The sequence below is a fragment of the Neomonachus schauinslandi genome, chromosome 6, assembly GCF_002201575.2.
Source record: "Neomonachus schauinslandi chromosome 6, ASM220157v2, whole genome shotgun sequence".
In the NCBI taxonomy this organism is placed as follows: Eukaryota; Metazoa; Chordata; class Mammalia; order Carnivora; family Phocidae; genus Neomonachus; species Neomonachus schauinslandi.
This window is the reverse complement of record NC_058408.1, coordinates 123,091,078-123,114,233: the sequence shown is the minus strand read 5'-3', so window position 1 is coordinate 123,114,233 and position 23,156 is coordinate 123,091,078. Positions and strand designations below refer to the sequence as shown.

General features: G+C 44.2%; 1 protein-coding gene across 2 annotated transcripts in view; it reads right to left on the bottom strand.

The window, feature by feature from the left end:
• Positions 1-20,224, bottom strand: part of DNTT (DNA nucleotidylexotransferase) — a 28,234-nt gene extending 8,010 nt beyond the window's left edge. For both annotated transcript variants that reach the window (XM_021699898.1, XM_021699899.1), the window contains exons 1-8: positions 20,022-20,224; positions 9,073-9,250; positions 8,220-8,348; positions 6,827-6,997; positions 5,738-5,809; positions 4,186-4,309; positions 2,245-2,377; positions 854-962 (exon numbers count right to left, since the gene is read on the bottom strand). In XM_021699898.1, coding sequence (XP_021555573.1) covers positions 854-962; positions 2,245-2,377; positions 4,186-4,309; positions 5,738-5,809; positions 6,827-6,997; positions 8,220-8,348; positions 9,073-9,250; positions 20,022-20,224 — 1,119 coding nt within the window. The remainder of the gene's footprint in view (positions 1-853; positions 963-2,244; positions 2,378-4,185; positions 4,310-5,737; positions 5,810-6,826; positions 6,998-8,219; positions 8,349-9,072; positions 9,251-20,021) is intronic.
• Positions 20,225-23,156: the final 2,932 nt, after the last annotated feature.

Here is a 23,156-nt window from a genome sequence, read left to right as displayed (position 1 = left end):
TCACAGGTGAATTTGGTCCCTACGTTGGGTCCTCCCTTCTGGTGCTCCTGGCACTGGGGTGCTGCGTTTCTGGCTCTTATTTTCACTTTATCTGAGGTCTCTCTCTCTCTGCCATATCAGGGAGCGTGGCCCACACCCAGCAGGGGCCAGATCACTCAGGAAGGAGGAAGCTGGGCCAGAAAGACACCAGCTCAGCAGCCTGCCAGGCCTGTAGGTCCCTGGGGTGGAGCCCTCCGGTCTCTGTGGGAAGTGGGGCTGTCACCGGAGTGGGGCACGAGTCAGGACCCTGCAGGCAGTTCTGGCTGCTACTCATCCTTCACCTCCTCTGCTGGGCAGTAGGGGGCCTAGGGCAAGTCTCATCTCCTCAGTGGGTGGGGGCTTCTCAGCTCAGCTTGTCCTCCTGAGTTTCCTTCTTCCCATCTCAGCCCAAAGCAGTGGAGAGTTCCAGGCACCCGTGTGCCTCCTGGCGGATTTTATCTCAGTCCCAGCGGTGCTGCCCCACCCCTCGGCCTGCCGGGCTCATCTCACACCTCCCGGGTCTGCACGGCGCACGCTCTCCGTTTGTTTGAGGGCTGTAATGCTCCTGAATGTTCGACACAGAGACACACCGCCCTCGGCCCCTTGGAAACGGGACGAGTATGTATAAGCAAGACAGATGTTCAAAACATGGACTCTAGGGCCCCAGGCGGCTAAGTCTCATTGCGTGTCATGTGGCATTGTGTAAGCTGTTGTGAATCACTGACAATCAATCAGATGGCCATTACACAATTAAGAGGTAAATAGTGTGCAAAATTCAGCGGTATTAAGGGAATGCTTGAGTGTCCACATATCTACTTTTGAGTCTTCTTCTTACCTTCCTTTCCCATAAGTTTATCACTTTCTGTAAAAGTTGTTCCTCTTCTTCATCTCCTGTCCCGGGGCTGGTAATTAAAAAATCCACATCATGCCCCATCTTCTTACCTCTGATAAAAAAAAAAAGCATAAAATGGAAATGAATTAGATTTTTAGCTCCCAATTTTTTTTTAAAGATTTATTTATTTATTTGAGAGAGCGAGGATGAGAGAGCACATGAGTGGGGGAGGGTCAGAGGGAGAAGCAGATTCCCTGCTGAGCAGGGAGCCCGATGCAGGACTCGATCCAGGGACTCCAGGATCATGACCTGAGCCGAAGGCAGTCGCTTAACCAACTGAGCCACCCAGGCGCCCTAGCTCCCAATTTTTAAAAGTCACCTTTGTTCCTATACATTATGCTTCAGGTTTGCAACACAAAATGCTCATGATACATACATACATACATATATATATATATATATATATTTTTTTAATATCCTTGGTTGTACAACTCTACTCCTTGCAGAATAACTTTATGACAGAAAAAAATCACACATAGTACATATGTGATTGTATATGTGGGGTAAAAAATAACAAAGGAAATGATCTCTTCTGTGCTCCCACGTGCGCACTCACCCCCACACGTCCATACAGAGACGAGCATGGCGACAAGCAAACCAAGAACTATATGCACGTGATAAAAGCGAGGGCTCTCGGAATTATGAGACTGACTGAGGGCATCCTCTGAGATTTGATCTTCCTCTCCCGTTTGCTTCCTCACTTCACACTTGGCTTGCCAGGATGGCCAACAGCGAGCAGGTAAGCGGGCTACAGGGACAGCTGGAGGGGTGGAGGGCTGGGAGGGAAGGAATCTCTTTCTGGAAAGGACACCTCAACATCCAACAATGGCACACATCTCTGTGAAGAGTTCGTTCATTCTGCTCATTGACTTGGCCAGTATTTCTTGAGCACCTGTTCTGTGCCAGGCACCTGATTCTCACAGAGCACTAATGTCTACAAACTTCGTCAGGGAAAGGATGCATGCAAACAAATTACTTGGCAGGTAGCACTGAGAAGCGCTGCCTGGCTGAGCCTGGAGGAGGGGGTGGTATCTGAATTGAATCTTAAAAGAAGAGGAGAAGTCAGCCAGGTGGCAATTTGAGGAAAGCCAGTCCAAGCAGAAGGGTCTGACTGAGCGAGTCACACAGACACGAAACATCTCCGTGTGAGCGAAGACAAGCCATTTGGGATTGTTGGGGTGGAAACGTGAGGTACAGGAGACAGGGCCACAGAGACAGGCTGGTACCAGATTACCAAAGGCCTTTGTGCCATGCTCAGAAGGCTGAACTTCTGAATATGGGGAGCCACGGAAGGTGTTAGAACAGGAGAGGCAAAAGCAGCTCTCATTATCTACCTCCGGAATCCTCCTGTCATGGTGACGAAGGCATCAGGCAGAAATGCCCAGACGGCCTCTTTAACCAGCACGCCAACTGCCTCTGCTTCTGCCCTGGTCACACAGCTGACGAGGTCTTCATAATAGAGGAATCCTATAGAGGTGCCAGTGAACAGGTCAGTGGAGAGAGTGACACGTGAAATGACCAGCCCTCTGCGGGACGGGATTCTGCCCCCAAATAGAGCAAACATGACCACAGGTATCACCAAACTGTTTCCCCAGAGACGAGTGTATTCTCTATGCTCTTGGTTGTGAGTTTTTCATGGTAACGATGACTCCTTGCTTTCTGACTCGTAAGAAAGAGACTTACAATTGCCTGACTAAGAAAGAGACTATATTTCACATCCCTCTGGAAAGCAAGCTGTTCTTGTTTTCTTATTGAAGAACCAGCCTTCTCGACCAATAAGTTGTGCCAGATAATTCTTGAAAGATAATGCGTAAAGATTTAGGATGGGAAGATGCAGAGTTGGAAAGTGGTAGATGGAAGCTCAGACACCATTGTGATAATGATGTGGTTATTCCCACAGACCCATGGAGGGGGCTTCCTCCAAAAACTAAAAATAGAACGACTATGTGATCCAGCAATCCTGCTTCTGGGAATACATCAAAGGGATTCACGCACAGCCATGTTCATAGCAGCATTATTCATAATAGCCAAGACATGGAAACAACCTAAATGTCTATCAGTGGATGGATAAAGAAGTTGTGGTGTGTGTGTGTGTGTGTGTGTGTGTATGAATATTATTCAGCCACTAAAATGAGGAAATCCTGTCATTTGCAACAACATGGATGCACCTTGAGGGCATAATGTTAAGTGAAATAAGTCAAGAGAAAGACAAATACTCTATGATCTCACTTATGTGTGAAATCTAAAACCAAAAACTCATAGAAGAGAAATCAGATTTATGGCTTTCAGAGGCGAGGGTGGGTGGAGGAGGAATTGGAGGAAGGTGATCAAAAAAGTACCAACTTCCAGTTCCAAGAGAAATAGGTACCAGGGATGTCGTGTACAACAGGATGACTATAGTCACCACTGCTGGATGTGACTTGCTCTTTCAAACTGCAATTTTATTATATTTCTGTTGCATGTTAAAAGTAAATGTTTAAAACACGTACAATTCTTTGACCCTTTATTTGCATTTCTTCATTTAAAAAAATGTACCAGAGCCCTCCATAAATGGAAGCACCCATGCCACCACCTTCAGAGGTCCTGCCAGGCTTCAGCTGTCTCACCACGGTCTTCTCTTCTCAGGCTGCTGGGTCCTGAGCAGGTAGATCAACCCTTTGTCTAGATTTGCACACTTTCCCTTCTATTTCCTGGTGTCTTGCAGTTTCTAAAGCAAATCCACATTTGTGCCAGCAATGACTCCAGTTTGTTCAAATATTTTTTACTCCTCAATCTTCATGTCCATTTTCTGCCCTTGACTCCTCCCCCACGCCTCTCCCCCATGGGAGACAGCCAGGACCAAACGTCTAGAGCCATTTCAGTGAGAACCAGATCATCAGCACAACCCGGTGTGACACCTGGATGCAGGAATGACAGCGGCCCCCTTGCAGAGCGTCTTTGCTCTCTGCCAGGCACAGGCTGAGGACTTGCCTGCATGATCTGATTTACTCCCCATTAACTAGCAATGCTACCTCCCTTTTATAGACGACATAGCTTAGACTCAAAGACTTGAACAAGCTTGCTCAAGATCATACAGCCACTGAGTGTTGGAGCCAGGATTTGGATTCAGGTCTGTCTGATTCCAAAAGCTTGTGCTTTTAACCACAGTACAAAAACAGAGAACAAAAAAGTGACCCAGCTTGCCAAGGCTGGAGTTGAAGTTCAGCTGCCTCAGCTCTACCACCACCTGGCCGGCCCCTGGCTACAGCAGGAGATGGGTAGGAGAGACAATTTACCTGCTTTCTGCATTGGCGTGAATTTCAGGGTTTTGTCCGACTTTATTTTACTCAGAGTTCTGAAACCCATCCTGAACCATTTCTCAGATGTCTTCAATCCCACTCCAAACACAGAAGTAAAGAGCTGAAACAGAGGGAAAGACATGCCTTTAGTTTCTAAAATGATCATTATGACAATGAAGCGACACTTTTCAAGTTCAAGGGATTAGGAAAACGCGTAAGGAAATTTCTGAATATGACAAGCAGGAGAGTGATAGTAACTTTGGACAGAGCTTTTGGTTTCGGGAGGGTCCTCTCCTGACATAGGGTGTTACGGAATGGAACGGAAGTGAGGAGGCGGCGCCTGGCACCTGCCGAGGCTTCTGTGTACTCCGACGGCGGACTGCCTGTGCCGTCCACGTGTGACAGCAGCTTCCCCTCTCGGGCACTCCTCTTGGCCCAGGGTCCCTTACATGCGCTCATGCTCTGCGTATCTTAAGAGGGATGCTCATGTAGGTTGTGTGAGTTCCTGACCATCGCCCAGCTGATAAGTGGCAGAGCCCAAACTCAAATCCAGGCTGTCCATACTCCAAGCCTCGGCTCCTGCCCACAAGCACCTTTTGGGCATCACTCCGGAACCAAAAGACTGGGCAGAAATCCCTGCCACCTGCAACTCCAGGGTGGGAAACATCGGGAGGTAACACGCCCTGCTTTAAGGTAGAGCACGATGCAGTGGGGAGCCTCCAACACAGGTTTGCTCTTTAAGAGCAGGTTTGTTTTGTCCCATGGTCCTAGTGTCCCCATGATATTTGTATCCACGAGTGACAGATGCTAGAAGATAATTTGTACCTCATCATAGCATAGCAATAAGCTCATGCTCTCATATTTATTTTGGCATCTGCTTTCTTTTTTTTTTTTTTTTTAAAGATTTTATTTATTTATTTGACAGAGAGAGACACAGCAAGAGAGGGAACACAAGCAGGGGGAGTGGGAGAGGGAGAAGCAGGCTTTCCACGGAGCAGGGAGCCTGATGCGGGGCTCGATCCCAGGACCCTGGGATCATGACCTGAGCCGAAGGCAGACGCTTAATGACTGAGCCACCCAGGAGCCCCTTGGCATCTGCTTTCTAAACCACAGTTTGGACTGATTGTGCCCCCCTCCATCCATATATTGAAGCCCTAACTGCCATGGTGGTGGTATTTGGAGATGAGGCCTTAGGGAGGTGATTAGGTTTGGATGAGGTCATGACGGTGGGGCCCTCATGAGGGGATTAGTGCCTTAATAAGAAGAGGCACCATGGGACTTCCTCTGTGTGTGTGTGTGTCATGTGAGGGCACGTTGAGAAGGTGGCCATCTGCAACCCAGGAAGAGAGCCCTAACCCGAACCCGATCATGCTGGCACCCTGGTCTCAGGCTTCCAGGCTCCAGAAGTCTAAGAAAATAAATAATTGTTGTTTAATCCACCCAGCCTGTGGCATTTTTTTATGGTATACCAAGCTGATTTGACCACTTAGAATAAATAATAGGATTACCTGGAAAACCATTTTCAATAAATACGTGTAAAATTACTTACTTTGAAGGACTGATATCGTTCATCATTTAACACAGCTTTAACTTCAGAACTTTCTCCATCTTCAATAATTTCCTGCATGGACGGTTGAAAAATATTTTACACTAGTGATGGTGAACAACCAGAGAGTCTGGGGCTCTCAAATTCCCAGATGTAGTAGCTTGATTGTTCAGGAAATGTTCACCTGTTGCCTGCAGGCTGTTTCCCTAGCTGATCTGGACAAAACCAGACATTTCCTGTAATCTTAGAAATCCCAGCTCATTTATAGTCCTCAGGGATGAAGGCACAGAATGATCAGGTATTTGGAGATGAGGCCAGAACTCCACAGAACACCAAGCCAAAAGATTCACCGACAATAATATGCCTAAATATTTGTGATAATTTTCTTTTCGATGGCTATGCACTAGCTGAGACAAAAGGACTTCTCGTCTGAGCAGGTTAATTTTGGACCCATTGAAAAACCAATCCAAGTTCAAGCTCTTATGATGTCTAGCTCTAAGTAGAGTTGAGAGTATTTTCCTTGAATACTTTACCTTGCACCTAACTTTACTGAAACTTACTCTCGGATGACCAACTCGCTTTGCTGGGGAATCCTTAAACATTATTATTACATAAATAATCCCCCATCCCTGGCTCTCTTGTTGGAACACACAGGGAGAGATGCAGAATCAGGTTCACTGCATAGTCACTCCTACCACCATTCTGGAGGGCAATGTCTCCTGAGAGGAACTGAGGTCCTTCACAGAGCCTGTATTTGAAGTTGGACCATCCCCTGCTGTCGAGCTTTTAGGACACTTGAGTCTTTTACTGTGATTAATGATAATATGAGAGAGTTCTGTTCCTACTGGCTTTGCCCCATGTAGCCCCAGCTGTGAGAAAACTGGGGTATGGATTCTATCTATCTATCTATCTATCTATCTATCTATCTATCTATCTATCTCTCTCTCTCTCTCTATCTATCCATCTATCTGTCTGTCTGTCTATCCATCCATTCCACATCTACATAGTTGACAGGAAAATCTATTAATTGCTTTTACTTCCCCCCTCCTCCCTACATATTAGGAAGTAGGACAAATCACATTTTACCCTTACCTCTATGACACACTTCACTTTGTCCCCCAGGCAGGGAATTCCTTCTATGTCCTTCATACTGATGATTGTGAAGGGCAGGGATTTAAGTACAGAAGCTGCTCTCATAAATGCCAGGGAGAAGACTTCATTTTCTCTAAACTCATAGTGTTCAGCCAGTACCTCAAAGGCATCCTAAAGAATGAAACCAGGTAAGCTAACCACGGTCTGTTCCCAGACCCTAAGCTAGCTAGCAGTCACCTGCAAATGCCTCTTCCTCTTCTTAAGTGTTGAAATACCTCCTGAAGGGTGAGATTGGGTCTCCCATATCTTTGCACCCCTCCCTTGTTATGAGAGGAGTTGAATTGAAAAGACAGGTCACAGACGCTTCGTAAGGAAACTTTGAGTTTGCTCCCATTAGGTATTCAGGAATGATTTAACCAAAGCCTGATCTCTCATTGCATCCACTAGTCATTACTCAGTAAGACCTTGCCCTCTTTCCTTGCACACTTCTCCACCAGCCTGTGGCCAGGATTCTGCTTTGATCACCTGGCGCTTTCATCTCTTAGCTTGTACGTAAGCTCAGTAAGCTCATTCAGCTTACTGAATGAATGAATGGGTGTGATCATAGTGACAAAGACCCAAGGCAGGTTGTTTAAGGTAGGGCACATGTGCATTTCAGTAGCTGCAGCTGTGTGGCATCATGCTCCCGGGCCCAGTCCTGCAGTTTCCTGGTCTTCCTCGTACATGTGGGGCTGGAAGTCTAGAAATGAGAATTTTGTATTTGATATACTAACTGCATGTTTTAACCACCTGACTACTTTCTCTAGGCTGGAGGACAAGCAGCTGTGGGCTTGTTAAGGTCATTTGAAACACAATTGCCAAACTTCAGGGCTGGCTGGGGCTTTAGACACAATCTAGCTAACTTAGAGTTGAACGGATATATTTGAGGCTCAGAGAGAGGAACTGACTTGCCCAAGCTGGTTAAGATCAGACAGGTGAGAATCCAGATCTGCTGTCTCTCAGTCGTTTGGTTACCCAGGAAGGGCTATTGATGCATTATTGTTGTTTCTTTGTAACTTGCTCTTACTATGTTTTGGACTAAGTACAGTATTCAGTTTTTCCGAATACTTGCCTTTGACAACTGTTGTGCCCAAAAGTGTCAACTCTCAATAAATAGTAATTTACCATCTCTAAAGAATATACATATTTTTCCAAATGTATTTGTCTATTTCTATGACAGAAGTAGATCCATTCTTGACAGAAGAACCAGAGATCAGGTGAGGGGGGTGGGATGAGTGAGTGTGGGGAAAACGTTCCTAGATTTTTCAGAATATTTCATAATTGGATTTGTAGATCTGTGGAAAGAAGCTGCAAGCCCTTCATTTGCTCTGGGTGTTGTTGTAACGCCCCTTACTGTGAAGATGTGGTTACAGTTGTTCAAAGTGGTTCTTCTCTGACATGCGTATTGAGAGATCTTTTTTACAGCAAGTGGTGGAGTCTTCTGGAGCTCTGGGTTGGGGCTAGCTGAATAGTCTCTTCTCACCTAAACAAATGCATAAGCATCCATTTTTAATAACAATCGATAACAATAATAATAGATATTATGAAGAAAAATTGGCAGCAGTTTAATGGCAATTGTCTCTGGAGAGAGGGTAAAATTATAGGAGAGTCAAAGTTTATGTTATATGCATCTCTAATATTCAAATTTGCTACAGTTAACATGTAATATTTTTGTGTCAGGAAAAATAAACATGAAAAAGAACAATCAATTAAGTACCATTTTCCTTTTCCATGAACTTACATAGTCATGGTCTGAACCTTCCTGATGGTTCTAGCATTAATGGTGAAGGACTTGGAATTAAGAGTCCAACTTTCCTTATTTTTTCTTTGTGAATGATCATAGTAAGAAAAAAAACATAGGAACCCTTGACTTTTCCGGCTACCAGAACATCAACATTCCACATTTTGAAATATTTGTGTATGGTCTTGCTCATAAAACGAGCTACCATTTATTAGGTGCTATAGATCAGGCTCTGTGGTAAGTGCTTTGCATTATGTCGCTCTAGTTCTCATAACCATCTTGTCAGGTAGGTCCTATTGCTATCCTATTTTGCAAAGGAGGAAACAGAAGCTCAGAAAAGCTGAGTGACTTGCCCAAGCTCGCACAGGGGGTAAGCAGAAAACCTGGGGTCTAACCCAGGTCTGTTGATTCTACAGCCCATGTTCCTAATTATCAAGTGAAGGGCGAAGAAAATCACAACCATAACACTTACAAGCTGGTGTTTCCCTATCATCTCCACTGGTCTTCCTGCTCCCATTGATTCTATCAGCCAGGAGATGTCGAGGAGTTCTAGCTGTGAGCTGGCTTTTATATTCTGTACCTGCAGCCACTCCAGGACCTCTGAGCCAGAGTTGTTTTCTGCCACAATGTGGGTGATGGAATCACTGCAGAATGCAAGACAGCGTTACCAGCTGAAGGGCATTTCAAATGAGAAGTGCTCCTCTCTCCTCGAGGTGTTCAGAACATGTTGTCTGATGAAGAAAAACTCATACTAGACCTGACCATAGGCACAGAGAATTTAGGCCTCCATGGAAGGGAATTCTGCTTTAATTAGTGTAACCACAGTGGTCTATGTTACATGTCAGATGCAAGAAAAATTAAGAAAACATTAACAAGATAGACTGTGGTCAATGGAAAACCAAAGTCCAGAGAAGATGGAAGATGAAATTGTTCTTAAAGCAGCAAGCACTGCATCTAAAACTAATGATGTAATGTATGGGGATTAACATAAGAATAAAAAAAATAAAAAAAATAATAAATAAATAAATAAATAAATAAATAAATAAATAAATAAAAAAGCAGCAAGCACTGTGTGTGCGGCATTGGTGTGCCATTTTATTTTTATTTGTAGAGGGCTTCAGGCCAGTGCCCTTCCAACTGTCTGACTCCGATCCACAGTGAGAAATACATTTTATATCATGACCTAAAATAGAAAGAGATATATGTAGATATGCTTGTAACATCCCATTAAACTGGTCTCACAACCCATTAACAGATGGTGACAAGCTTTGAGGGAATGTTGCTCTTCATGTTTTTCAAGGCACAGTCTAGTGATGGAGGGTAGGTGAGACGCTTTCCCCCAGTAACCACTGAGCACGTACCGTGTTTCAGCATTATCCAGGGACCTTACATCCATCCTCCCGCTTAATAATCCCAAAGCTCCTCAAGGAAGTGTTATGTTATTCACACTTCAAAAATCGGGAAACTGAACGACAGAGTTTATGTGACACTCTGAAGGTCACACAGCTAGTAAATGGTATTGATCCTTTTTGATTGTCTCTTTCTGGGTCAAGTATGTTATTTCTGGTTTTCAATAAGTCTTCACGGTCAGCACCCTATCATTGGAACCGACGTTTTTTAAGGCTCTTTCCGTTCAAATAATTTATGAATCTGGGAGATAGTAAGATGCATATCTAGGCACCCAAGAGAAAAATAGAATTCTTTTCTCTTCCCCACTTCTCTTCCTTGACTTCCTCTTTCTCCTTCTCCTTTTTTTGATTAATTGTTGGATTCACTGGGTATGTTTTGGTTCCCTGTTACATTCACAGCCCTAGGTTCCTTGGGGTGGTGGTGGTGGTAGGAGGTGGTGGTTGTAGTGCTAGGAAATAGGGTACCAAAGAAGAAAAGGGAAGTTTCTGGACATTAGTATCTTTTTTTTGAAGATTTTATTTATTTATTTGACACACACAGAGAGAGAGAGCACAAGTAGGCAGAGTGGCAGGCAGAGGGAGAGGGAGAAGCAGGCTCCCCGCTGAGCAGGGAGCCTAATGTGGGACTCGACCCCAGGACCCTGGGATCATGACCTGAGCCAAAGGCAGACGCTTAACTGATGGAGCCACCCAGATGCCCCTGGACATTAATATCTTATGTGAAGCAGATGGTTAACGGTATGTTATGACAAGACATGAGGCATGGATAAGATCTGCAACTGGTGTGCAGAGAAGGAGAAGAGCTGGCGTGAGCTGAGAGAGGCAGGATGGCTTTGTGGAAGGAGGGGTTTTTGTCTAGTCTTGTTGGATGTGGAGGAATAAATAGGGACCTGGAAGGCAAAACTTTGGGCCCTCCTAGAAGAAAAGGTACAGAGGCCAGAAGAGAGTAGGAGAATGGGCTGGACCAGAGTGAAGAGTTTATGTTGGAAGGTAGTTGTAGATGTGACTGAGTTGGTTGGGGCAACCATGTTATAGAAAGCCTTAGAAGCCTGGTTGAGGAGGTTGGATCTCATTTTCTGGGGTGGTGGAGCCAGTGAAGGATTTTGTGAGCAGAACATGCATAGCCTCACTGTGTCTTTTAAAAAGGCTAATCTGGTCCACACAATGATTTGGAGGGGAGAGTGATGGGTGGGGAGGGTGGGGAGCTAATTAGTAAAATGAAACCATGACCACATGTGAGATGATTCTAACGCAGTCCGACTCCTGTAACACCGGGAAGGAAGGCAAAGGAGACATAGGAGGGGCCTCTGGCATCAGTTCACCTATAAAAGCTGAAGCAGAGAGCAAATATTACTTTCCCATCTCTATCACAGTAAAGTCAGAGTGCTTTTGGTAGAAATAGGGATTTAAGAAGTCGTCTCTTTGGGGTGGGGAGTGAAAATGAAATTTGTTTCAGGCATGCTGCGTTTGAAGGGCGGCAAGAGGTCCCAAGTGAGAATGTCCGGTTGACAGTTGGGGTGTGAGGCTGGCGCTGGGAGAGAGCTGGGGCTGGAGGCCAGAGCTGAGCCATCTGGATGGCAGGATGCGCAGCAGGCCAAAGCAGAAGTACTTCGTGGTGAAACCACACCTAATAAGAGTTGGGGGAAGACAGCTCACTGCATCCCTATTCTAGGTCCTCATCATTCCAAGAGTGATTTGTAATAAGCTTCTTGAAAGGTTCTTTATGTGAAGACTTTAAGAAGACAATGGAAGGATTAATAGAGCTACATAGGAAGTGTTATTCCATCTAGACTTCTGCCCTTTGGAGGGAAACTTTATTATTATATTATTTTTAATTATAATAGAATATTTCGCTATTATAATTAGTATTAAGGTTCTGTCTTAACTTCAGGGGAGACAGATGTGCTGAGGGGGAGCTCTGGGGCTCAACTTCCAAATTCAAGCCCCTCGCCATCCACTCTCCTGCCATCCCCACCCCCACTAGGGCTTCCCCTGGGACAGCGTGGCAATATCTGAGCTCACACTATTGGATGAGAACCACATGCATTTTTCACAGCATTCATAGAAGCACATTTGCAAATAAACAGGCCACACAGCCTATAGAAGAAGACTCAGATTTGAACTTCCAACCCCTGCTCATTAAGCAATTAGCAAACAAAACCAAATGACAAGGACAACAACAATAATAGAGCACACACACAAAATCAAACAGGACCTCTTCAGCTGTCTACACGGTGCTACCCAGAGCTGGGTACTGCTTGTCCCTGGTTCCCACAAGGTAAGCACAGAAATTAAAAGTCAGCATTCAGAAACTTTCCTTGTAATTTGACACCATCACAACAGCTCCCTGTATGTTGTTTTTTGATAAAAGCGTTGCTCTGTAATGAAGTTTTTGGAAAACGGGTCCTTCACCACAAATAACTTAAACATCGTCTAGAGAATGAGCTCTACATTCCCAGTCTTCTTGCGTTGCCTGAGTTGGGCTGATGGGCTCCCATGGCAGCTGCATCTGGACTACAACGTGCTTCCTGCGTCGGGCTCGTCACACGCCCTCTGCAGACCATTCTCGGTCTCTGACTGTGCATTTGCTCACTTTCAGTTCTGAGCCCTTAGCAACAGCGCTACTAAGGAGAGCTCTGCCTCCCATGGGTTCTGCTGACAATTTCTTAGCGCCGTGTTGTGGCAACTCTTTGTCTACTTGCTGCTAGAGGAATTTTCTCTCTGCTCTGAACACGCCAATATTAGAAATATTAGTAATATGGGAAAGCACTATGTGCCAGACCGTATGGTAGGCACATTTCTCGCATTCCCTCTTCTAATTGTCAGTGAGAAAAGAGACCTTGGAGACATTAAAAATTCACCCAGCTGATAATTGGTGGAGCAGGGATTCAATCCCCGATCTATGTTAGTCCAAAGCCTCTGTGTGGGGCTAAACTGAGCTACCCCTCTGTGACTTTGTGCCTCTTCCACGGCAGAAGGAAGAACATCTGGAAGGGTATCTTCATAATAAAAAACCCTGATTCCCTCCAAAGGGCAGAAACAGAGAACCGGTAGCACTTCCCATTGACCACACTGTCCCTGCTGCTGCCACATGGAATTTGTGTCTGGAATCTATGTCCAATAGCATGTGGACCTCAGTAAGACTGCAAGACACGGACAGCTGTCCCAGGAAATCTGAAAGAGCAGTTGCCATGGCTACACACCAAGATGGAGAAGTCACAGGGAGGCTGTCAGGCTCTCTGAGCTCTGAATTTTACCTAAAGCCTCACAGAGAGGCAAATGTGCTGAGGGGAGCCCTGGGGCTCATCTTCCAAGTTCAGGCCCCTCACCATCCACTCTTACCACCCCTGCCCCACCACCACTCTCTCTTCACGGGGGATGTCTCTGGACAAAGCCCTGCCTCTAACAGAGTAGCCAGAATCCCTGGGGACGTCGGCGGGGCGGGGGGGGGGGGGTTGCTGTATAAGGATCCACCAACAATACAACGTACAAGCATACCCAAAAGAAAAGGCTGTAGAAGAATACTCCAGAATACTGCAGACTGTTAGAAAAACACACACACACACACATATATTCTTACTCAGTCCTCATAGGTCTTATGTAGTGGGCGATATCATTTCAGATGAGAAAACCAAGGCTTGAGGCTCCGTGAAGCCAGGATTCAAACCCAGCTGTGCATGACTCAAGCAATCTCTTAACGTTCTACTAGACTGTGGTTAGACCCCCGAGTGAGGTGTTGTTTGTTTTAAGTTTTTTTCTGTATTTTCCCATTTTCTGTCATGAACCATCTATCATCACTTTCTACTTTGGGAGAAAAATACATATGAATGTCATTTTTAAGGGCAAAACCTGGCTCTGGGGCTGAGGTGGTACCTGCCTTGGCCCTGGAGTCCTCAGCTTTTTTCTTACACTAAGAGAGGACAGAAGCCCCAGGCAGTAGCCCCAAACTTCTCCCAGAGACCCCAAGGTGCTGTGGAGATGGCTGTTCCTGAAATGTCAGTGGATTTCTTTAGTTTCTTTTTTTTTTAAGATTTTATTTATTTATTTGAGAGAGAGTGAGAGTGAGAGAGAGAGAGAGCACAAGATGGGGGAGGGTCAGAGAGAGAAGCAGAGAGCCCGATGCGGAGCTCAATCCCTGGACTCAGATCCCGGGACTCTGAGATCATGACCTGACCGGAAGGCAGACGCTTTACTGACTGAGCACCCAGGAGCCCCAAGTGCACCTGGTTTCTTAGCCAGAGCCAATTACTGGTGTCTTGGACTAGGTTTGGGAGGGCTTGAACCAATTAGAACAATTCTGAACTAGGATCCGTCCCTCAGCTTCTCACAGGGAAAAAGATTCCGGGTCTTCTTCAACTAGTGCTCAACTGAAATGTGCTGGGCTTGGTCCTTGGCGTCCCTGAGGGCAGGGACAATATTATCATCTGCCTAGTTATCGTCTAGGTGATAATTATGCCTGGTGCCCAGCACATGGCCAGATTCATAGCAACAGTGAATAAATAGACCATTGGTGGAATGAATAAATGAATTAATCAATAGCTCTAAAGGAACTAAACTCTAGTGTCTACCAGAGACACCCAAGAAGCTGGGTTAAAATTCAGATGCTTGGGCCCTATCAAGAGAGATTCAGATTCAGTAAGTCTTACATAGAGCCCAGGAATATGCTCCCTTGGTAATTCTCATGTAGTCAGTTCTAGTTATTCATTGGTGCATAACCAACTCTCCCAAAATGTAGTGGCTTAAAAAGAGCAACAATTTTATTGTGTCTCACAATTCTGTGGGTCCAGAATTCAGGCACCTGTCAGGTATGGTGCCAATGAGGTATGACGCGCCATATGGCTCAGCATGTCTGGCACGTTGGTGAGGATGCAGGGAGGCATCTATCAACGTAAGCACCTTCACGTGGCATCTCTCGGAGGGACTCAAACTTCTTATGTGAGGCTGTGAGATCCAGAGAGCAGCAGGAAGCCTCAGGGCCCTTTATGACCCAGCATCAAGAGTCACCTAGTGTCATTCTATCGGTTGAAGCAGTCACAAGCCCTCCCAGATGCAAGCGAACAGAGAATAGTCCTTGCCTCTCCTTGGGAGTGACCCTATTTCCAAACCACCCCACAGCCCAAGAACTATACTTTGAGAGATGCTGCTGTAGAGAAAAATCTCTCCTGAACTGCCCGCACACTGGACTTTGGGCTCAATGACCTCCATGTTTCCAACATGGTACTCATTTCCGTGTGGGTACATGAAATCATTTTAGCAGGTACATAGCTGAACACTAAAAAGGCGTATGTATTTATTTATATCTACATGTTAAAAGTATGCATATCAGACCCATGGTTTTTATGGATTTCACAGTTTTTATATTATTCCTTAGGACAAGACTAAATTATTTTTAACAATTCATCTGAGAGACAATTGAAGGAAGCACAGTAGGTCTATAATAATGCATGTGGTAAAAGATTATAAGAATCATGAATGTGCCATTCACATGTCCAGAAAGCCCTGAGTTATAGAATTAACTCACACATTTTCGTTCTTTTTTTTTTTTTTTTTGATGCCTGTTTTTTCACTGTTCCTGTCTTGCTTTTCCTGGTTGGTCCTGCCTCACAGTACAATTAGAAAAATTCTTCATAAAGAAAGAGGCAGCACCCTTCTTTGCCTGGAGACAGACTGACCCCCAATCTGACTTCCCCAGCCTTCCCAGATGGTCACCTGTTTTTATCTTTGTCTTTAAAATGGGTTTCTTTCCTCAGAGAGGTCATCCCCAATTCTCCCCATCTGATGTAGGACTTATCTTGTAAATAATGACTTTAAATAGTAATTTACAGTTAAACTGAGCTGTTTACTGTTTAAAAACCCTCCTACCAATTTCCCTTAGCAACTGATCTGTTCAGGATCCCCGACATAGAAAAATCAAAGCAGTTTTATTTGTTTTTTTTTTAAGATTTTATTTATTTATTTGAGAGAGAGAGAATGAGAGACAGATAGCAAGAGAGGGAAGAGGGTCAGAGGGAGAAGCAGAACCCCTGCTGAGCAGGGAGCCTGATGTGGGACTCGATCCCGGGACTCCAGGATCATGACCTGAGCTGAAGGCAGTCGCTTAACCAACTGAGCCACCCAGGTGCCCAGTTTTATTTGGTTTTATCTCACATGTTAACTACCACCAGTAGGTAGGTTACTATTTCCAGCTCTGACATACCTAAGAAAGAGAGAGTCTTGCCTTGATTTATTTTTGTCCCACCTTAAATGAGATTATGAATATGAACTTAAAGTCCACAGATTTTGGAATGTGAAGTAATTTGGACCAGAGAAGGACTAGAGTTTACAATGCATGTTCTTGAATTTATAAATCTTTACTATTTTGCTGATTACAAAAGTAATACTGGTGCATCATAGAAAAAAATTTAATTACAAAAATTAATCTTGGTAATCACAAGTTCCTTTGGCTGGTTTTATATTCACCAGATAAATCATTCTTTGAGCAAATACTTCCTGAAGCTACTATGTATAAGAAAAATGTCAAAGGTCTAAGGGTGAGGTCGACAAGATGGCCCCCATGATGCCCTTGCCCTTGTGGAGCTGGGGAGAAGTAATTGGGTGAGCTTAGAAGTAAAGCCAAGTGGCAGAGCTGGGGCCAGCCCTATGCCATGGATTACATCCATGTACTGGGGAGGAAATTCCGTCCTCTAAGAGGGTGTGTGGGGGTCTTGGGTCTTAGACACAGAGAGGTATAGGGAGAAGGGATTCAAGGTTGGGGTACATCTTGCTTTCATCAGGCAATATGTTCTAAAGGTACCCTGGTGGACGAATAAGGAGGTCTGAGCAGGACAAAAGTATCATCCGATGGGTTTCTTCTGCTCCAACAATGGAACTGAGAGAGTATTAAGCTGCTGGGCGGAGACACCTGGGCGTGACCCGTTCCAGCCACAGCTCTTTCTTCTTCGACATCAGCAGTTTAGGTCAAGATATAGTGGATTTCACTACTGTGTTCATAGAGGAGGGTCGATGACAGAGTTTTAAAATAGCTCAAAGTACTGAAACTAAGGATGAAATAAGAACATGACAAACACTAGATTCTCGTCCTTCTCTGGCTTGACCTAGATAATTTGAGGATTATGAAGTTGCTTTAAAATTAGAATGTTGGCCGTGGAATAAAATTCAGTATCCTTTTCATGAATGTGCAAAATGCTCAAATGACTTGACATCTCCCCTGATTTCTATTTTAAGACACAACTTCCTATGGGACATTGACTAGCATGTCTTCTGAAATATAACATTAATATAACATATAATATAAGTGAAACTGATTCCAAATAGAAGGATACAGTGCACATACGCTGGGGAATGAAATAGCTCCAGATAGTTCAATGGATTCAGGTACAACATTTCTAAGCTATGGATTCAGGTCCAGGTAAAGTAGGAGTCAGATTTTTCCTCAAATATAATTCTCCTGGCAGCCAAAGAATGTACTAGAAACTATGGAGATTGCTGCCTATTTTCAGAGAATATATATATTTTTAGCTCCTCTTTCTTTGAATCTCATATACTAGAAAAGGAAAGGATAGTCTTCGCTACTGAGAAGTACCCTTTCTTTTAGATATCAACTTTCTTCATTTTTATTTAAAATATATACTTATTGTAAAAACATTGGAAAACACAGAGAATAAAAGCAACCATAATCCCTTCCTAATAATCCCTTCCTCACAATAATAACCACTTACAACATTTTGATGGGTTTCCTTCCTGTCTTTGTTCTGTTTGTTTTTATCATTTGACCTAGTTCATATTGTGGAGACAGAATCCTCTCATTAGGGTTTTGCTATAAAGGTCAATGGACCCAGCTTATTAACAAGAAGACAATCGCACTTTACATCTGTATGCCTGTTTCTGATTTACCAGAGCACACTGACGCCCATCATCACATTTGGTGATTACCTCAGAACAAACTATTTTTCAGGAAGCTAAGGTCAGAGAGCGGGGAGGGGGTCTTGGCCCCACACTACATGGCCGGGAAGGGTCGGAGCCAGAATTGAAGGTCTCTAGACTTCTCATCTAGAGATTTTCCCCTACCACAATTTCTATTGCCCTTTCCAATTAAGGGCTATGTATCTATGCACAGAAATTCCGTTTGAGAGCTGGGACTTCTACTTCCTGTGGTTTCTTTTTGAGCCATCACACACATTTGTGTTTCATGTGTCTTCTGGGCTGTCAGCCTGGGAGCTTTGCCACCATCATACGCATGGCAGCGACTTGCTCACTGTGCACGAGCAGCTGGGCTTGGTCCTTGGCAGCAGGCATCGGACGCACGGAACTGCCTCTCTGGCTCTGTGGCCCAAAGAAGAAACTTGCCTCCAGTGTCTCTCCAAGGACCTGCCTCAGCCACCGTGTCTGTCTGTATTCGTAGCTGCTCCTGTAACGAGTCAGCCCTTGCTGGAAGTGCGGACGTATCAACCGAGAGCTTTCGACGTAAGTGGCACCTTGACCACCTGGCTGTCGCCTTCCTGCCTGGCCCTTGTCAAATTTCTTTACCACAAAAAGCAGTTCCATATTTGCTGAGGCTTTTCGTTTCTTCTTTTTTAATTTCCTTTTTTTTTTTTTAAATTTCTGGGTTTGGGCCTCTTTATCTACGTCATCTTTTCTTCCCCTAATTCCAACATTTTATGTAAGTCAGTAAGATTAAGGTAGACTTAACAGTTAGATGAAATCTATGATTCCACGGAAGGGATGTTGAGATTTGGGGCTTAACATCTCAAACGAGAGAGGGGGTTAAAACGAAAACAAGAGGCAGAGAGGGGGGAAAGGAGAGCACACCAAGAAAAATCACATGAGGGGAGAGACCACGGGAGACTCGGGAATTTCTGAATAGGGCATTTAGTAAAAAAATAAATAAATAAAATGTTTCTGTGACCTTGACTCTTCATATGAATTATGAATATTTTGAAAATCATCATATCTTATTATTGACTTTTGACACGTGTTTCTCTAGCAATTTGAAGCTGGCATTTCTTCAGCAGGAAATGCCTGTCAACTTTACTTTGAAATATCAAAGACTATTTTTAAAATAAAAAAACTAATTTTCACAGAAAATTCTTACAGTTTTTCCTGACAAAGTGATGGTCAATCTATTCTTTGGACAATCAAAAGCAGCCAGTTGCATTGATCATCCTTTATCCATTGCAAGCCCCCTGGCTGTTCTGTGAAAAGCTAATGTAGTACTTAGAGAAACAACAAGGCTAATTGCTGGGGTGAGTGGGGTTGTGAGTGAACTAGTCTAGGTGGCCCAAGAGTGGCTTCAGTTGCCTTTTTGTCTGGGCTTTGACCTCATCACTCAGCACCATGTCTACCGGCCCTGGACAGAGCTGTCCCTGAATCTTTAACCAGCACTCCTCGCTCTGTGAACCCCACTGGGACAGTTTGTCGGAAAAGCATGATCAAGGCCACATTTGGGTGCCTGTGGAGAGCCAGCCACAATCTCTCATCCTAGCCCATCACGGACACTAGTCACCTCAGCACAGCCAGGGTTTTAGTTTAATTGCCAAGAAACCAAGCCATTCTGTCTGCCTCAGAGTAGCTGAAAATTTTTGATTGACCTCAGTGGGATTTTGTTCAATTTAGTCAGGAAAAATTGAGTGGTTTCAGCATTACATTTTCCAATTAAGTTTCTGTTATCATCCCTGGATAGCTCATCTCCTAACGGTGAAAGGTAAAAAAAAACAAAAACAAAAACAAAACAAACAAAGAAGAAAAACAACCAACAAACCAACCAAACAAAACCCCCCAAAAACCTTATATTTTGGTGCCAACTAGTTTTAGTATAATTATATCAGTCCCCACTCATCTTATTTCCCTTAATTAGTTGGCTCAAATGTGTTCTTTGATTTCAAACCCATTTTCCCAGTGGGAGCATCACCTCTTCTGTATGTGGAAGAAAACATAGATTCCTTGGGTTCCAAAAAAGCTGTTCACAAAAACCCTGCTTATTCACAAAGTGAAATCAGTGATGTCCTACCTGAGCTCATTTTCGACCCTGAATCCTTTCCTTCGTGCCAGCTCCATGAGGAAGGCTCTGCGGGTGGTTCCCATTTTCTTCTCCAAAATATAGAGGACCAAGTCCTGAAATTTGATGTCATGAGGAGGAGAGACCATCGAAGCACCCATTTGCCTGGGCCTCTTCTTCCGAGGGCCCAAGTGGACAATTTGCAAAGGATCCATGGGAAGAGGCGTCTGATGCTTGTATCTGTGCCATCAAGTGGTGTCTCCAGAAGTGAGGGAGAGCCTGCCCTCCTACATGAAGAGTTCTGATGTCATCTTACTAGTAGATTCTCATCCAGGGCAAGGTCTCCTGGGCTCTGCCCTGCTGACAGCTTCCTGCTGAAGAGCAATGGAGAATTTTTATCTCTGTTAGCTCATTTGTTCAATGTGGAAATCATAATGGAAACAGTAAATTAACTTTGCTTTCTGGTGCATAATCTTACCAGATCCTCAGAATAACCTCTCTAGGAAGGTAGGGAAGCATCATTACTCCCATGTTAGCATCTATCTACCCATTTATTATTCATTCATTCATTTATTCACTTATTTGTTAAGGCCCCTTTGTCTTTATTTTTGATTCCTTTTTACCTTCCAACTTGCTTGCATTCTCTTCCTCTTTTAGGTAATCATTATAATACATTGGATTTCTATAGTTTCCATGGGTGTTACATGTTGTGTGTAGTTGTTTTGATTTTACATAAATGGCATTGTTAAATTTCTCATTCTGCTGATCACTTTTTCACTCAAAAAATGGATCAGATCCCTCCACATTAGTCTATCTTCTAATCTGTTACCTCTAATTGCTCCACAGTAGTTCATGATGGACATTTTAGCTATCCTGGTGCATTTTGTAAGTGAGGAAACCAAGGGTCAGACAATTTACACAAGATCACAGAGTAAGAGGCAGAACCAGGTCTTAAACTCAGGTCTTCAGATTCCAAATGTTACATATCTCAGTTTTCTCAGTGGACTAAGGTAGCCTGGAGAATAGTCTATTATGTAACTCTAAAATTGATCTTTTGGGATGGAATGGGATGATCTTCAGTTAGGAATTACTGCCATAAAAAGACATTTTCACAACTTATGTGCAAAATAAAACTAGTGTCTCTCATCAATACACTTTATCGATCTCATTTCTTGAGCATTTACTATGTGGTCAAGGCAAGCACCTACCAGCCTTAGCTGATTAAATCCTTATAATGTCACTGTCTGGTAGGTATTAGCATCCCCACTGAGGTAAACACCTTTCCCAAGATTGCAGAGCTAGTATATGGTTATAGGTAGGAAATTATCAAGCTAGGACTTGAACTCAGATCTGTCTGCTTTTAAAACCTGTGCTCTCAACTACCAAGAAGACTTCCTCTGTGCATGTCTTCTCCAATAAAAATCAAAGTTCTTCTCACCCAATTTGCTATATTATTTGAGACTTTTGCTATCCCCAAAGGCACGGGAGCTCCTCACCACAACACTAGAGAAGAGTGATGTGACAGTTGTCTTCAAGCATTTGCAAAGTTGTGTTGTCCAAAAGAGCAAGATCAGAAATCTTGGGTGGAACTTATAGAGTAGTAAATTTTATATATATTTTTTTATTTTTTATTTTTTTAAAAGATTTTATTCATTTATTTGAGAGAGAGAGAGAGAGCACACATGAGAGGGGGGAAGGGCAGAGGGAGAAGCAGACTCCCCGCCGAGCAGGGAGCCCGATGCGGGACTCGATCCCGGGACTCCAGGATCATGACCTGAGCCGAAGGCAGTCGCTTAACCAACTGAGCCACCCAGGAGCCCTAGAGTAGTAGATTTTAACTCTCTGCAAATATGAACTTTTTATTAACTAGAGCTGTCCAAAAATATGGGGAGACTGCATCATACAGTGAGATAGTACAGGTTATGAGAAGTGTTCAAACGGGATCCAAACAGTTGTTCATTGAGATGTTATAGAGGGACTCAGACATCTGGTAAAGACCTTTCATGCCATTCCAGTATTCTGTGATTGTTTGTTAAAGACAAAAATCTGGGGCCAGGAGCCCATTTTGGACCTCACTCTTAGAGGAGTCTGGTTACTGAGGTGCTGAGCGCTCTGTGAAAGGACACAGACTTAAATACCTTGTGGCCCCCCAGCATGGAGAAGCAAGACTCTTGCAAGAGCCTGGGGTTGTCATGTTCATCCCCACGGCATGGCCAGCAGAAGAATGGGTATGTCACCTAAATGGCAAAGGAGATGGGGAACCAGCACAGAGACATGGCTGAGAGCTCAGGCTCTGATGGCAGGCTGCTGGCCCAAATCCCGCGGCATTTTTTTGAGCTGTGACCTTGACCACTGTGCTTCCTTCCCTAAGCCTCAGGTTTCCCCCTCTGTAAAACGAGGGCTAACTGAGATAACCCACACAGCCTGCTGAGCAGAGTGCTTGGCACAGAGGAAGCACTTCAAATAACTGTCAGTTGGTAGTAATTTGGTGTTTTGTTTTTAAAGAAGAGCCAGTTGGATCTGAAATCAGATCTTTATGTTTTATAAAACTACTAAATCATCAAAAGATGATGTTAACCAATGTTTTACTTAATCTGCTTTGAATCGCTGGTATTGAAAAGATTACCAACAAAAATTTAAAATGTGATGATGGCTGTCTGGGTATCAGGCTATTGTCTCTCAGCCCCAAATCTACCTTTCTATGATGGGCTCTATGAAGTTGGGGCGGGGACTGTGCAGACGCCATTTCTCATCAGCTGGCTCCATGCTAGGCTCTACCAGTAGGGGGCACTAGAGGGATGCTGCAAGGCTGGACAGAGGGGAAGGTCTTGATCCTTTTGGTTTGCTTGCTGATAGACTCACGGTCTTCTCAGTAATGGTTTTTCACTCTGGCTGCAGCAGTTGGTTCCATTCTGCAGCATTTTTAAAAAAGATTTATTTATTTTGAGAGAGAGCGCAGGCGCGTGAGCAGGGGAGGGGCAGAGGGAGAGGAAGAAAGAGACTCCTTGAGCAGGAAGCCTGACCAGGAGCTCGATGCCACAACCCATGAGATCATGACTTGAGCCGAAACTGAGTCCATTGCTTAACTGGCTGAGCCACTCAGACCTTTTTTTTTTTTCAGCTTCCTCATGCCCTTCAGAGATACCA